The following is a 16,978-nucleotide window of genomic DNA, read 5'->3' as shown; positions in this document are numbered from 1 at the left end:
CGCAACGGGAGAGGCCACAGCAGGGAGAGGCCCACGTACCGCAAAAAAAAAAAAAAAAAAAAAAAAAAAAATCAGGTCACCTGCGTTTTCTCTGTAGACTTTGAGCCCACGTTACTCACACCCAGTATTTGCCTAGTACCTTTTACCTGGATTCCCTCCAGTGGTGAAGCACTCTGAGCTATGCTGCTAAACCGACTCCACCCCATCTCTTCTGGTCAAGCATGTGCAATCCTCTTGAATGGGAGAATGGCATATTTGAGTACTCATTAGATTTCTGAGAGGCTGAAAGCTCCCTTCAGCTCATTAGTGGCAGAACTCTGCCTGGGTTTCCTATTTCCCGGCAGTTCAGCCAGAAATCCATTGACCATCATGCAAATCGTCATGCTGTTTACATTGTCAATAGAAATCAGTAATTTGAGGTCAGTGGTGCAGCCACTATCTAGGAATATGAAAATACGATATTAAGTATGAAAGTAAGTTTTATGCCAACCTGAAAACAGGATCCTTTTGCATTATTTTCTTTCCACACTTTACTTCCAAGCATCGTAGAACAAAAATGAAAAGCAAAGCCTGAAAGTAAGGCTGGGAGCACAGGAACACTGTTACATTTGGGCAGAAGTTCACAAATATTATTGAAACATTTGAATCAGGTTTGTGGTCTTTCAGTCTTTGGATAAAATAGATGTGAATCATTCTTAAAAATCAGGGGAGGATTCCAGTTATACAGTAACAACCCAGCTTGGTGGAACCTGCCTTCTTTCTTCTTATACAGCCTACATCCAGTCTGTTAGCACATGTCATCTGGTCCTACTTTCAAAGTTATCCAGAACCCAAGGGCTCCTCAGCCCTCCTGGCGCTGCTCCCGCCCCGGCCCGGGTCGTGTGATTGCTCAGTATTGATGTTACAGCCCCTTGCTACTGGGTCTCACTCTTCTTCCTTTGCCCCAAACATCTATTCTCGACACAGTAACTACAGCTATTCTTTTAAAGCATGTCACAGCACATCGCTTCACTTGAAATCCTCCGATGACTCCTTGATTATGAAAAGTAAACTCAAGGTCCTTAACGTGACCCAGAATCTCTGTGTAACTCCTCTGTCCACCCCGCACTTGTCTCTGCTACGTCTGTGACCTTCTCTCATACCACTCTCCCCCGTGGTTACACTGGCCTCCTGGCTGACCCTGAAACAAGCCAGGGTCACCCTCTCCCCTCCTATGGGAACGCTCCTCCCGTGATCTCCCTGCAGCTTGCTTCCTTGCCTCTTTCAGGTGTTTATTTTCAAAGTTCATCCTTTCCTGAGCACCCATCTTACCCAGCATGTGTTATTTATTTAGTTTACTACCTGCCTCCTTCCACCAGAATTTAAGCCCCACGAGGACAAGGACTTCTAGTTTTGCTCTATGCCTAGAAAAGTACTGACACATATGCAAAGACAGTAGTTTTCTTCAGCCTAAACATACTAGTATAATCATTTTTCCCTTTCATTCTTTTTTTGACTTGCTTTTTTATCTCTAATGCAAAGGATTTAGGTTATAGTGCATGTGTGTTTTTACAAGCTCTCTCAAATTTGGAGGGGGCAGTAGACAGGATAAATAAACATGAAAAACTAATTTTATACTGAATTCTGGACTTACGCAGTCCATTCAGGCATATAAAAATAACTAGGATTTAGAATCATGTCTGAATGTAATTGCTTTATCCGACTTTCTTAAAAACACTTTCAAAGTTGGCACACTTCAGACGAGATCAAGGAGTTATTACAGTAAATGATAACTATCCAAAAAGTAGGCGATGAGATAGAAAAACCTTCTTACTATTAGGCATACTAGAAGATCAGCTGCATTCAGGTCATAGTTTGGGTTTTGATATTTTATTTGGTATTTGTGGGCTCTCTGCAAAGACAAAAAAAAAAAAGGCTTTTTAAATAGCACTGTTGAGGTTAACTTTTCATGCCATAAAATTCACTCATTTTAAGTGTACGATTCAAGGCTTTTTAGTAAGTTTACAGAGTTTTGAGAGTATCACCACAATTCAACTTAAGAACATTTCTCTCACCCCAAAGAGATACCGCCCCCACCCCATTCCCAGCTCAGCCCCAGGAAAACGCTAGCCTTTCTGTCTTTATAGATTTAGGCAAAGCGCTTTAATAGGCTGCACGTTCAAAATTAATGACATGGTAACATTTCTTACCTCTTCCAAAAAACCTATAAATCCACCCAAGGTCATTGAGGGAACTAATACCATGCAAACTATCAAGACACGGAAGTCGAATTGATTCATTATAATGATGCCAAACGTGATGACTGCAGTCTACAAGGCAAGTTGAAATATATTACACGTCATACATACTCAATCCATTGATATTTGAGAAAATATTTAAGATGTAGGTGTTCTCATCAAACGCGTGAGAATTTTTCCATATGCAGATACACCCTTTTCAAAGGGAGAAGGGAAGGGAGGAGGTTTTGTTAATGAGAATATATATGACCTTCAGCTTCCAACAGAAAATCCTTAGATGAAAAAGCTAGAGATTAAGGTGAAAGATAAAATGACCAAATAGACTTCCTGGACCTCAATTTTATTCCTGAGTCTGTCATTAATTTTTGTGTGACTTTAAACAGGCTTCTTAATTTTTTCCCTTCCATCAAATGAGGTGAATTATACTAGAAAATCTTGACTTTTCTTCAAATCTGACACTTCAATATTCCATGACTATGTAGCTTCTTTTCAATGCTATAAAAATGAAATGGACAAGTATGCTGGAGTAGGCAAAGATGAGAAAGGGAAAATAATCAGAAAATATAAATAAGTATTATACTGTAATACTATGGTGTGTTTTTTACATTTTGAACAGAGAAATTTTTATTTTACAAAATTTACTTTGGTTTTGCAATACTGCTTTGTCTTATTTTAATCCATAATAATTCAAAAATAATTAGCAGCAAAGGAAAAGAGGTATCTGATCATCTGTAGATATATTTCGATTTGAAAGAGAGGGTTTTTGAGAGTCAAATGTTCACTCCTCTGCCATGGTCCTTTATTTGCTAAAGGTTGCTCATATCACAGTAAGAAGATCTTAACCATCACATTAATCCACAAACCTAATAGAAAAGATGTCTGTATTATCATGACTTTCCTTAGAAATAACAAAGTCAGATTTCTTCGTTTGTTCATTTATTCACTGGAAGCTGAGGAATTATGCAGGAGGAATTCACGATAAGATAATGCAGATTTGATTCTGCCTTCTACCATGTATTGAAGGAACTTTGCCCTCATTAGTCTTTCATCCCTTATTATGTAAAGAATTAGGGAAAAAATGGTCTCTGCTCTCTAAGCCAAGAGATGAAAGCTCCTGCACTGGCAGACTCTGGTGTATCAAGTTCTGGAAGGTCTGTCATATTCTGTTGGAGGTGATGCACTTTGAAACCTGGCTGAAAAAATTCTTTCCCATTTTTTCCAACCCAAACATCCCTCCAGAGCCTGCATTCATAAGAAAAGTTCCACCCCTACTCTGCTTCTCCACTGAAAGCTGAAGGATAAAGGGGTAAGGAAGGTGTGGTTCTACTGGTGATGTCAAGTGTGCCCCCATCTGAGAAATTGTCATATCTGTACAAACCAGGATGAATGGTGAGCATATGGTAAACCAGGGGCTGACTTCTCGCTTGACATGTAGCAAAAAGGCATTAATCTAGACACCCATTTATCTCAGTCTGGAATGGTTTCTGTTTAAGGAGAGCCCAAACAAAGAGTAGAGAAAAAGGAACCATGACTCCAGGCTGCTGATGACTTAGGACTAAAGACCAATATGCTCAAAGAGTGTCTCTGAGGTCACTCACTAGGATATTTCATCCCTCACTCATCCTGACAGTAACAGACCTGTCAACAGCCGTACTGGCCAATAACACTGACACTGCTTCAACATCAGCTCCAAAAGAGACTTTGTTCAGAGTTGAAACTACTAGAATACACAAAGTGTGGACACGAATTCTTCATCCACATTTTCTGGACATATACAAGAGTACAGACTGAAAAGAAATCAACTATTAGTCAGACTGATATCTGTTCTGCTTACCCAGGATCTGGGTTTACATTAGGCAAAAGCATTAAGTTTGTTGACTGAACAAAAAAAATTCCCAATGCAAAGCATGAATGCAAAGACTTTGGGTGCACCAAATCTTCATGATTGCCTCAAAGCCAGTCTTCCAAGTAAGGTATCCCTATAAGCACTACCTGCTGAATACCGACAAGTACAATCTAGAGACATGAAATCAGAATACTGTCCACTGAGAAGGGATAAGTCAACAGCTAACTGCTGACCAGAACAGTCCAAGACTAATTTCTTATAGAAATCAGTTGATGATGTCATACATATTTTCTTAGCAGATGGGCTTTGGTTGGGTTCCTCTCATGATTTCAGGACTCCCACTTCCAAGAGTTGGGAGCTGTGTTTACAAGACAGACATTTAACCACCAGCTGGGGATTTCAGCTAAAAAGCACCGGAAATGCTGGGATTAGGCATCTCCAGAGTCTTGGTAAACATTTCCATCCAAGTTTTGAGTAATCTTGGACTTTCAGTAATCTTTCATTTATATTTACAGATACTTCCTCTGGCATAGGTATAAAAACCTCTTTGATCTCTGAAATTTATTAGAGTCTGAGTTTAAGAGAGACCTTCTTGAAGACTGTAGAAATGGATTGTGCTGTCAAATGCTATAAAGCCAATTTTGGTTCTAGTGTTGCCATGAAGCCCTGTGTTCTGAAGGATCCAGTAACTCAATGACAGCATCTTGAGCATCAGGTTCTCTGTAAGGTTCTCCATCAATTCTAGTCAAGGTTGTACATGAATTCTCCGGGAACATCTTTGACTCAGTAACATGTTACATCCCCTCCCCTTTCTAGGGTGTAATTTTAAGGTATCAATTTTCCCCATTGTTCAAGGTAAATGTGACTATATTTAATGTAACATTAAAAGTTTAAAAAAGAACTCTGTGTAAATACTTACCATATAGAAGCAAAATGACCAAAGGCCACTATTTTTTCTCCTCTTCCGAAAAATAAATGATATCATGTATGTCAGGAAGACAAGAGAAACTGCGTAACCAAGTGTAATGACAGCCTGAAGATAATACAAATAAATATCAAAGTCAAAAAATGAAATCTAAACTGAGGGCAAGGTTACAAAAATTTTTATTTTTCTCATTACACATGCACTTTGCATGGTTTTTGTTTGGGTGTATGACAGAATAAAAATGAAAACCTCGTGTTTATATGAAATTGCACCAATATTAAAATTCATTATGAGTTCCCGTATAAGACACTGTCTATGTCACGTATGACTCACCAAAGCAAGTATAGCTCGACTTGCAAGACGAATGTGCACCATGTTTGCTGCGTAGAAAATTGAATACATTGAAAGGAGAATGAAATTGTAGAGATTAACGTCCACCAGGGCCTGACCACACCAGTAAGCAGAAGGGAAGAGTCCTGAAATCCACAGCTGGGACTTAGTTCTCTTCTAATGGGAAAACACAGTGTATACATAGATTCAGTTGAAATCCAAATCCAAAGCAAACACGTCGGAAGATTTGTAAAGATAAATATAATCGAATATTCAAATACTTAAAAATTTTTAATATAATATTTTAAAACCTATTTTTAAAAATCTAAAATTTTAAAATGTTCATAATTTTAATTCTGTGCATGTTGTTTAGGAAGCTGAGGTCTAAAGAGCCAAGTCCATCAAGGTGGGCATTTTGAAACTGAGTATTATTTTATTTGATAGATTTGAGTCACAAAACCACTTCAACTCATGAAGAACGAATCGAGCAGTAGACCTCCTAATGACCAAGGCGTGAGTCTCCTTCAGAAGAAATGGTATTGGGGCTTCCCTGGTGGCGCAGTGGTTGAGAGTCTGCCTGCCGATGCAGGGGACACGGGTTCGTGCCCCGGTCCGGGAAGTTCCCACATGCCGCAGAGCGGCTGGGCCCGGGAGCCATGGCTGCTGGGCCTGCAAGTCCGGAGCCTGTGCTCCGCAACGGGAGAGGCCACAACAGTGAGAGGCCCGCGTACCACCAAAAAAAAAAAAAAAAAAAAAAAAAAGAAATGGTATTTTGTAATCTGAAGAACAGCAAGTCCTTCATTATCCACATATGCTCTGGGAGAGTTAATGACTCAGAATTGTAAGAGATGACTTATCTAAATTCGATGTAACTGTTTTGCCTGGACAATGAGCATGACCCAATACAAATACAACCAAAAAATTGTATTCTCCATGGTAGAAAGTGGCTTCAAGTCTTAACTGTGGTCCTCAGTTATGACATAGATGATTTCTTCCTTGTAGTTAGGAAATAATGTTGTTGAAAGTTTTATAATACTCCCCTTTGAAGGTTTAGATTAATTTGAGTCCCTGCCAGATTATTGCACTTTTCCTGTCATTTTGAAGTAAAAAAGTACTTTGTGTTTTTAGAAGTAAAATTTCTGACTTGATAGAAATAATGTTTAACTACATTATTTAATTTAAACATATGTTAAAAGGTTTTCCTGTGAGAAAACACATAGCATTTAAAATACAACTACTTTTCTTTTCTTTTTTCTCCCATTTCTTACTTTGTAATCGCTGACACTGTTCATGGCGATGTAAGGAGAAATGCTGCACACGACGAAAAATAAGAAAAAGGACCCTTCTGGCAACCCAGTCCAGAACAGTGCATAATTCTGCAAGTATAAAAGGTACTCTTTACTTTGTAGGGTACACAGAGGTGAAAATATAATGTCATGTTCATAAGACTTATATAATGTTATAAATCAATAAACAACAAAAGTAATTAATTAATTAAAGATATCCAATACATTAAAGTACTTTAAACCAGTGAATATTTTTTAAAATGAAGAAAGGGACTTCCCTGGTGGCGCTGTGGTTAAGAATCTGCCTGCCAATGCAGGGGACACAGGTTCAAGCCCTGGTCCGGGAAGATTCCACATGCCGCGGAGCAACTAAGCCCGTGTGCCACAACTACTGAACCTGTGCTCTAGAGCCCACGAGCCACAACTACTGAGCCCACATGCCACAACTACTGAAGCCCGTGTGCCTAGAATCCATGCTCTACAAGGAGAAGCCACCGCAATTAGAAGCCCGCGCACTGCAACAAAGAGTAGTTGCCACTCGCCACAACTAGAGAAAGCCCGCACGCAACAATGAAGTCCCAACGCAGCCAAAAATAAATAAATTTAAAAAATAAACAAATATTAAAAAATGAAATACTGATCATCATAAAAGTACGGGCTTTTTGAAATACTGAAAAATCAAAAGTGAACATCTAACAACAGAGATTGGCACAACACTGTAAACCAACTATACTTCAAAAAAAATGAAATTAAAGTACAAAGTAGAAAAGAAAAGTGTACAGCAAGTTTATCAACCTCTGCACATGGAGGTGGGAGGGAAAATAGATTCTGATCATTTAACGTGAGGCTTCAACTCCTAGGAAAAAAGAGAAGTGAAAAATAACTCAGGACTCATTTCAGGGTGTATAACAAAAAGAACTGAAAGCAGGGTCTCAGAGAGATATCCGCACACACGTGTTCACAGCAGTACTATCCACAAAAACCAAGAGATGGGAGCAACCACATGTCCATGGACAGAAAAATGGATAAACAAAATGTGGTATGCAAGCGCAATGAAATATTATTAACCCTTAAAAGGAAGGAAATCTTGTCACACACTACAACACGGATGAACTGTGAGGACATAAGGGAAATGGGAAATAAGCCAGTCACAAAAAGACAAATGCTAGTATGTGATCCTACTTGTATGAGTCAAATCCACAGAAACAGCAAGTAGAATGGTGGTTGCCAGGGGCCAGGAGGAGGGGCTGATGGGGATTTCTCGTTTAATGGGTATATAGTGTTAATTCTGCAAGATAGAAAGTTCTGGAGATCTGATTCACAATAATGTGAATACACTTCTGAAGTGTTCCCTCAAAACTGACTAGATGGTAAGTTTTATGTTATGCAGGTTTTTTTATGACAATTATAAAGATGATAACTCAGGAATGATGATCCAAGAGAAATAGATTATTCAGCCCTGAGCAACACGTCTTTCTCAGCAAACCTAGCGATGAAGATGTGAAGATACTGGCAGCTGAGTGGATGCATCTGAAGCACAGCCTTAAAAGGAAAACTCATTACACCAAGCCCGTCCTCAGAGAGATGAACTTCAAATCACTACCCCCAAATCAATGTCTGTCTGCAGCTGGGTTTATGCTCAGGTGGGGTACAGAGCTGCCTCTTGGATTTAATTACAGGAGACCAGTGCAGTAGCCTGTCTCAAAATAATTCTCAAACTTTACTTAAGGCTTTGGAGGCTACATCTACAAATTCTAATTTTTCACCAGATGGGAAAATGCATCACTGTCTTTATAAGAATGGCTGAAAGAAGAAAGGCATGTGCCTCTGGGGGTGCCTAAGAGAATAACCATGGGACCTCGGTCCATTTTGATCCTGAACAAACAAGCAATAAAATGAGGAAACTAAAGGACCAAGAGGGCGTGACATCTACCTCTTTCTTCTACCAGCTGGTCCCACTTTCTAGAGCGTTCCTTCCAGGCACCATCCCCGCTCTCATGGTCAGTGCTGGCTGCAGCTCAAGTATATCCCATCCGCCTGCTCTCACAGGTACTCCCAGCACCACTAAGGCAGGGAAGTCCCAAAGTGAATTCAACCTCTTTGTCACAATGTGGGCTTCCCTTTCTGATGGCGCCATTTCTAATTGGGTTTCCTGCTCTTCCAACTTCCTGGTTTGGAACAGTTTGGAGTCAGCTTCGAGAGATCCCTCTTGGGCATCAATCAGGGTCTAACCAGAAAACCTTAACTACCTTCCGTACTTAAAATACAGAGAAGTTAACCACACAATGGTTACATGGGTGGGAAAGGGTGTGGGATCCTTCTGCTGTCCCAGCTCCTATCACTGCTCCCTGCGGTCTAAATCCAGCCTACAGCCAGCTGACAAAGAAACCCGAAAACTAGCCTGTGGGTACCAGGCACCCTCGCAATGCAGAGCAATGATGGGTAAGTAAAGGAATTAATCAGATGGCAGATAGCCCAAGAGCTGGCAAATTCTCCTTCATTTCAGTCAGTGAAGGGTCCACCAACAAATTACATTGGATTTATAAGATTCTAAAGCTGGGTTACAAGTGCTCCTGATTTCCAATTCACTGTACACACACACTCCCTCTCTCTCTCTCTCCAATACACTTCTGCAATCGATTATGTATTTTTTCAGACGATTCCCTAGGAGACTATGACCGAATATTGAACAAAATTCCCCCATGCAAATTCTCTAATAATAACTTAAGAAAAAAAATCATATTTTGTTAGGTATAGTCTGAAAAGTTAGGACAAAATAATTTTTAGGATTAACAATCCATTATGAATATTTAACAGCTAAAGAGGGAAAATGAGTAAATCCAATACTTACAAAAGGAAATGAGCTTCTCTCAGTTCGAATACACTGTGTATGATTAAGCATTCGAAGTAACCCATTGCTGACAATATTCATAAGAGTAGGAAAACAGTGCAGTCTCTTGGTATTGCATACAACTGAAAATCTATAATCCTTCAAATAAAACAAAGACAGATAAAATAATGTTAAGCCTAAATCATTAAAGAACAAAGAAAAAGGTTTTGTGTTTAAGAGCTTAACAATGCCACATTCTAGCTGTGTGGCCATCTTTAAGTTAACTGGCCTTTCTGAGCTTCAGCTTCCTCTTCTGTGAAAGGGGAGAATAAATGGGTTGTTAAACAGTTTAAATGAGATAATGTATATTAGGCCCTAGCACAGTGGATAGCACAGCTGGCAATATGAATTTTTCTTAGGATTACTAATTTATTAGTAATTTTCAAATTACTATTATACTAATTATACTAATATATTATAGTATAAAATTGTATTATAGTATAAAGTTATTATAGTTTAAAATTATTATAAAATTACTAATTTTATAATTTTATGAGTAATTTATTATTTATTTATAATTTGATATTAGGAGTTATTAGTATTACTAATTTTATTAGTATTACTAATTCCTCATTTTGCTTATGAGGAAATTTCATCTAACAGGATTTAAAAGTGGCCCTGGGGCTTCCCTGGTGGCGCAGTGGTTGACAGTCCACCTGCGAATGCAGGGGACACAGGTTCGTGCCCCGGTCCGGGAAGATCCCACATGCCGAAAAGCGGCTAGGCCCGTGAGCCATGGCCACTGAGCCTGCGCGTCTGGAGCCTGTGCTCCGCAGTGGGAGAGGCCACAACAGTGAGAGGCCCGCGTACCGCAAAAAACAACAAAAAACAAAACAAACAAAAACAACCAAAAAAAGTGGCCCTGAAAAGGAGACACTAAGCTTACAGTGAGCAAGCAAAGGAATCCTGATTTTCTCGGTAGGAGATAAGTATGGGGTTAATAAAATATTCATGGTTACATTGCCAGTGAAGCGTTTTCACAGTTTCTAAGAAAATATTTATGATCTTCATGTTTATAAAAATGTTCATGCGTTGATCAAGAGGCTCAGTATTGTTCAATATTACCAAGAGTTCATGCAAGAAATACCACAGATAAGTAACAAGTAAAGCAAACGTCAAGCGACGTAGTTTCCTAGAGTTGGCGCAAAGAGATTACGTTTTTTATGATGTGCCTACTTTAGGTAGTACTGAATTCAGTGATTCATCTTCAAAGCCTTTTGTTTCTGTTTTTATTTCCCTTGTAGCAAGAAACAAACAGGTAGCTTCATTTAATTTGGCTCCCAGCTTTGCACTGGAATTTAAGTAAGACTCAGAGTTTTACTCAAGATTGGGATGTATTTTCAATAGTTTTATTCCTGTGAAAGGATCTCTACTGCTTATACTCTTTTACCCAAATTGAAACATATTAAATAATAAACTGAGAACAGTTTTCCCTCAGAGATTTTATCTGGCTATTATGGTATTTAATGTATTTTCTCAATATATAAAAATATCACTTGGGTAGTCGTTAAAAAGGATTTCTTAAATTCATAATTATATGGGTTGGTACTTTTAAGGTCTAACATTTTATTGAGTCTGAATAATGAAACGACATTTAGGTACTTTCAAATGTAAAAAAATCATCTAATTCAAAATTTAAGATAAAAATGTTTTATTTAAATTTCACAGTTTATTCAATAACCCCAAACGTTTTTAAGTCAAGTCGCTGTATACTAGCTGGATTGACTTTCTGCAGTTTTTAAAACAGTTAAAATGTAGCACTTTAATTTTTTTCATAAAAGCAAAAACAAGAGGTAAGTAGCAAGCATACCCTTTTTTTACCAGAAACTATGATAGCTCCATTGTAAGATGGGTCATCAGTGCCATTTCTATTTTCAAAGTCATCTACTTCCAAAAGTATGTTTTGATGCTTCAGTGACTGTATAAAATCTTCAATATTTGATTCTAGTATGAAGTCAATAGCAGAAGGGCATCATATAAAGCAAGAACATATATGACAATTTAAAAAAATAAACCACATACACAATTTAAAATCAATATTTATAGAATATCATGTAAAGGCATGTGTCTTTGGGCATCAAAATAATAATATTCACCCATGAAAGAGAACCCATTATACTATCTTCTGTTTACCAAATCCTATGCTGGGATGAGTTAGCTTTATAATTCTATTTAATGCATGCTAACATGTGACCATTAAAACACGATAACTATTTTCTGACTTTTGGTTAAAAAATACATTTGAACTCATTAATTTGTGAAAATAAAATAATTGTATGAGAAGTACTTTATAGATTAGCCATCCTAAAATGGCCAGTAATAAACTCTCCTCTCTCCCTTATTCTCCAAAATAACAGAAAAGCAAATATATGTATGTGTATGTATACTAGGTACACATATTTTACATATTTACATATATATGACATAAATACATTTTTCCTTTGGAAGTGGGAAATGAGTGCCACTATCCAATCAAAGTGTTTGATACACCCCTAAAGAAGAAAGCAGACAGGATTGTTTGACAGAAATAAGAGCTGAGAAAACTGTGCAGCCTAGAGCAGCCGGGAGCCAACAGCTACGGAGGTAAAACCAATTTCCAGAATATCTAAACCCAGAGTGGACAAATTCAAGGGGCAAATTGAGCTCTGAAGCCATGGTCAGGCTCACTGACTGGTTAACCACACTTGAAAAAGGCAACCTCGCCTTGTGTTTCACACAGAATAGGCAGCGGCTACCGTGAATTACTTTCTAAGAGACATTATCTGGGGAAGTTACTTTAGGGCAAGATCTAAAGTAACTCCAGAAAGTTAGGGATGTCTGGAGGATGGAGGACAGGACAGGATGGAGTGAAAAAGGAAAAAGGAGGACTCGTGTTTCTTTGCTCATTTGAACTTTGAAATGGGGATTCATACTAGGATCGGAAAAATAGGGCCAAGCCCTGGATGACAGGATTCTCACCAGGTGGGAAAGGGACGCACACACACAAAATAACCTTTCCATGCCTCCTGGGGCATCCACACATCCCACGCCATCTCCACAATCACTTGAGTAGGACACCTTCGTGGTGACCCACATTCACCCAGGCAAACAGGGATGCTCCAATTAAAGAGGAACATCTAACCAACAGTCATCAGACTCTGAGAAAAGAGGAACAAGATGGCACAGAAGCGCCACACTTACATCACAAAACAGCTAACAGCTGAGTACAGAAAAGAAAAAAATGAGTAGGTTAACACAAGTACATGGATCTCAGAGTAACTGGACAGGAAAATACATACAGGAGACAACAACAAACTGAAAGGTAAAGGAACAATTCTAGATCTTGGAAATCCAATATACAATTAGCAAGACTTTCAGTTTTAAGGTAGCAGAGTGAATAAAATTGCTTTCTAAAACCCAAATGGAAAACAACAAGAAGAATGAGAAACAGGAACGAAAAGACCACCCTGGTTAAAAGAGTAGACATCTAGACCTCTGAGTCATGAATTGATATAAAAACTGGAATGCATAGGGGACGTCATCAAGAGAGGACTCGTACTCTGAATCTATTTTTTAACACCTTAGGGAGAAACATAAAAGCTTCTTCTTTACAGTGAAATAAGCAACTAGGCAAAACCAACTGGCCATCATTTAGGATAACAAGGTCACGGGTTCCAAATGGTCTTAAGGAATCTTCCTAGATCTTGTTGGAGGGGCATAGGGTATAAAAATGCCATCTCGGGCTTCCCTGGTGGTGCAGTGGTTGAGTCCGCCTGCCGATGCAGGGGACATGGGTTCGCGCCTCGGTCTGGGAAGATCCCACATGCCGCAGAGCAGCTGGGCCCGTGAGCCATGGCCGCTGAGCCTGCGCATCTGGAGCCTGTGCTCCGCAACGGGAGCGGCCACAACAGTGAGAGGCCTGTGTACCACCAAAAAAAAAAAAAAAAAAAAGAAAGAAAAATGCCATCTTTTACATATCAATCAGTGTGTATAACATTTATAGCATAGGTTAGGCTGCTGTAACAAACAGATGTAAAAATAGAGTGGTTCCGTAAATATAGGAATCTATTTCCCTCTCATGTAAGAACTTAGGATAGTCAAACAGACAGGCTGATAGGGAGAAAGGTTATATAGTGACTCAGCCTCCTCTGTCTTGTCCCACCATCTCCAAAGTCACAGCAAACGTGCATCATTCCTCATAGTTGTTTTCTATAAGTGAGGTTTAAATACACATTTTATTCCCTTATAATTTGCTTTCCCCCACTCTACATGTGCTATTTAACAATAAAAATAATTTATTTCTGGACTTAAATTTTGTTTTTTATTCACCTGTGTTGTTGATGATCAGTAAGCTGGTACGAGGGTCCTGGGGAAGTTGTCCAGGAGAGAGGAAATACAGTTCGGGTTTAAAGTCCCAATCAGTCTTCTGATTTAATACAGCATAGAGCATGCTTTCCACAATCAGAGGGAACATTGCAATTCCAAATACAAATAATCTACCAATAAAGAAAATTTACCATATGAATCTATAACAATGTTATTTATTCAGCCAGACATTTCACAAATATTTGCTGAGTGCCATCTATAATAGATGCTCAAATTTTGAAAGCTACACCTTTGCACACCACACAGTACTAAAAGGCATTGCAATAAAACACAAGGCTATCAAACTATAAGAATTAAACAGACCTAACATACAGGTATTCCCACCTTTGGTAAAATCAAATGCTACATTTATCCAGCTCTGGCAGGAATGTTCGTTGGGTATCGCGTTCTAGTTTTTTGTTGTTGTTTGTTTTTGTTTATTTTTTTAGATCCAAGATAACAATTTTCTTTTCTTTTTTTCTTTTTAAAATTATCTTCCCATATAGAACATTACAGAGTGTTGAGTATAGTTCTCTGTGCTATGCAGTAGGTCCTTATTAGTTATCTATTTTATATACAGTCGTGTGTATATGTCAATCCCAATCTCCCAGTTTATCCCTCCTGCCTCTTTCCCCCCTTGGTAACCACAAGATTGTTTTCTACATCTGTGATTCTACTTCTGTTTTGTAAATAAGTTCATTTGTACCATTTTTTAAGGTTCCATATATAGGGATATCATATATTTGTCTTTCTGTGTCTGACTTCACTCAGTATGACAATCTTTAGGTCCATCCATGTTGCTGCAAATGTCATTATTTCGTTCTTTTTTATGGCTGAGTAATATTCCATTGTATTCTAGTTTTTACTTTTCTCCTGGTTTAACCCTCTCTTGTTACTCGCTATCTAACAAACCACGTGCTCTGATACTCACAGGGTCAAAAATGCTTTCTTCCCATGTTTTAACTTTAAGAAACGGAGCCGTGCCATTGCACAGAACTGCAGTCTCCAAAGGTCCATGGCACTCACAGCCGTCTGCATCTCAGGGAGAGAAGAGCAAGATGAATCCATTTCAGGTAGGCGTCCTGTGTCCCCCATCATCTCTGCTTGTTCAAAATTTGCACACACACACACACATTATTAATGCCACCATGGGCATCACAGTTTTCTCTTTTTAGCAATATTACAAATTGTTTTAGAATGTTCGTGGTTACAAAGGAAAGAACATAAGAAAAGAATTATGTGTATGATGTCCACATTCAATAAACTCAGTGGGGAAAATATGCCAAATTCATACCAAAAGTGGAACTCAGGAAAGGATGATCTCACTATACCCAGTCTTTGAGAAGGCAGAGAAGGTCCCATAAGTGAAAATATTCTGAAGGATTTCAAGAAGTCTCCTCCATAAGAACCACCAATCCTGGATGCCTAAATATCTACTGTTGAGCTATCAATAATTTAGAAGTATATGTGAAAGATTATCAGCTCTGAAACCATCAGATCTGTACCTGATTCCCAAATATATGCCTTACAAGCAGCAGGATTTGGGGCAAGTCACTTAACTGTGGTTTGTCCAATTTTCTTATATGTAAAAGCGTGCCAATGGCATTTGTTATAAAGGTTATTATGAGAAGGTAATTGCAATATAGCCACACATCGATCAAAGTGTCTGGCACAGAGGCTGCAAAATGACAGTTCTTCTTATTATTGTCCATTAAAATACACCTTAGGAGGGACTTCCCTGGCGGTCCAGTGGTTAAGACTCTGCACGTCCACTGCAGGGGGTGCAGGTTCGATCCCCGGTCGGGGAACTAAGATCCCGCATGCCGTACAGTGCGGTCAAAAAAAAAAAAAAAAAAAGAATCAGTAAAGATACAATAAAATGAAATGAAATAAAATAAAATACACCTTAGGAGATTATTTAACCCTTTTCCTCATCAAGACCTTAACGGAAATCTGTATATGAACAAGCTAAGGGCGATTTTTGTAAGAAACATCTGCTCAGACTTCATGACCCTGACTGAGAGGCTTTGACATCCTCAAAGTATCCAAGAAGCAGTGAGCATCTGGGGGTAGGAGAAAGCTGCTGAAATAGGAAGCAAATCATTTCCAAAGGGAAATCTGGGATACTCCAAGAAGGGATCTGTGTTCAGTCCTCATAACAATGTTAAGAAACAGTGAGAGCCTTTCCCAAATGGCAGAGTCAGATTTGGAAGTTGTCACATTCCTTAGTGTGAATCATGCATAAGACATTATAAACACTAAGTTGATACATGAGCATTTGGAAATTGATCTTCCATGAAGTATACAGATGGATTTACCTTGCTCAGCAGTTGATGTTCCTTCCAGTTTCATGAAGACTTCATTCAGAGTTGATGTGGAAACCTCATAGCTCAACACGCCCAGGCCAGAACCCTTGTCGAGATCACTGAAAAGGTCTAAGGCAACAGAGGGGAATAGATACATTTGAAATACCACACCGACAACTAAACCTAGTAAGTAAATACTTATCTAAAAGATGATGCAGAGTATTGTGCAAAAAGTTTATGTTTTTGGAATATCACAGTAAGCAAAAGCAAAATTTCACTAGAATGTTCTCCCTCTCTGAAATGAACATGTCAGGCTTCTCCCTCTGTCCTCAAACCCTCTGCACTCCATCTTCTGTCCACAGCTCATGAAATGCCTGCAAACTTTGAGGAAAGACGAGCAGTCAGAAAGAGCATCCTTTTCTCACACCACAAATCAATGTATATGTCTACCCCTGTTCCTGGTTTCCCTTCTGTGTGATTTGTAGCTGCTCCCACCGAAGCCCACCTCTTTGACTTGTGTCCTGAATTCCATCCCTTTGGGCATCTTAAGGACTTCCCAAAATGGTCTCTTCTTTTTCTCTCCTGCATCATCAACTTCTCCTACATGAACTGGGTCATCCCAAACCAGAGGCAAAAATGCTGCAAGATCACCCACTGAACAAAGACAAGAAACAGCAGGGGCTTCCCTGGTGGCGCAGTGGTTAAGAATCCACCTGCCAGTGCAGGGGACACGGGTTCGATCCCTGATCTGGGAAGATTCCACATCCCGCCGAGCAACTAAGCCTGTGCGCCACAACTACTGAGCCTCCACTTG

General features: G+C 39.0%; 1 protein-coding gene and 1 pseudogene across 7 annotated transcripts in view; both read right to left on the bottom strand.

Moving 5' to 3' along the window:
- ABCA6 (ATP binding cassette subfamily A member 6) overlaps window positions 1-16,978 on the bottom strand; it is a 60,653-nt gene that overhangs the window by 12,259 nt on the left and 31,416 nt on the right. For all 7 annotated transcript variants that reach the window (XM_060082417.1, XM_060082421.1, XM_060082416.1 and 4 more), the window contains 11 exons: window positions 16,177-16,293; window positions 14,790-14,958; window positions 13,823-13,989; window positions 11,325-11,458; window positions 9,476-9,613; window positions 6,607-6,714; window positions 5,342-5,515; window positions 5,003-5,116; window positions 2,190-2,309; window positions 1,814-1,891; window positions 491-582 (listed from right to left, as the gene is read on the bottom strand). In XM_060082417.1, coding sequence (XP_059938400.1) covers window positions 491-582; window positions 1,814-1,891; window positions 2,190-2,309; window positions 5,003-5,116; window positions 5,342-5,515; window positions 6,607-6,714; window positions 9,476-9,613; window positions 11,325-11,458; window positions 13,823-13,989; window positions 14,790-14,958; window positions 16,177-16,293 — 1,411 coding nt within the window. The remainder of the gene's footprint in view (window positions 1-490; window positions 583-1,813; window positions 1,892-2,189; window positions 2,310-5,002; window positions 5,117-5,341; window positions 5,516-6,606; window positions 6,715-9,475; window positions 9,614-11,324; window positions 11,459-13,822; window positions 13,990-14,789; window positions 14,959-16,176; window positions 16,294-16,978) is intronic.
- LOC132478428 (protein transport protein Sec24A-like) lies at window positions 3,174-4,887 on the bottom strand (annotated as a pseudogene).

Source organism: Mesoplodon densirostris, chromosome 18 (assembly GCF_025265405.1).
Source record: "Mesoplodon densirostris isolate mMesDen1 chromosome 18, mMesDen1 primary haplotype, whole genome shotgun sequence".
NCBI classification, from domain to species: Eukaryota; Metazoa; Chordata; class Mammalia; order Artiodactyla; family Ziphiidae; genus Mesoplodon; species Mesoplodon densirostris.
This window is presented reverse-complemented; position numbering and strand designations above follow the sequence as displayed.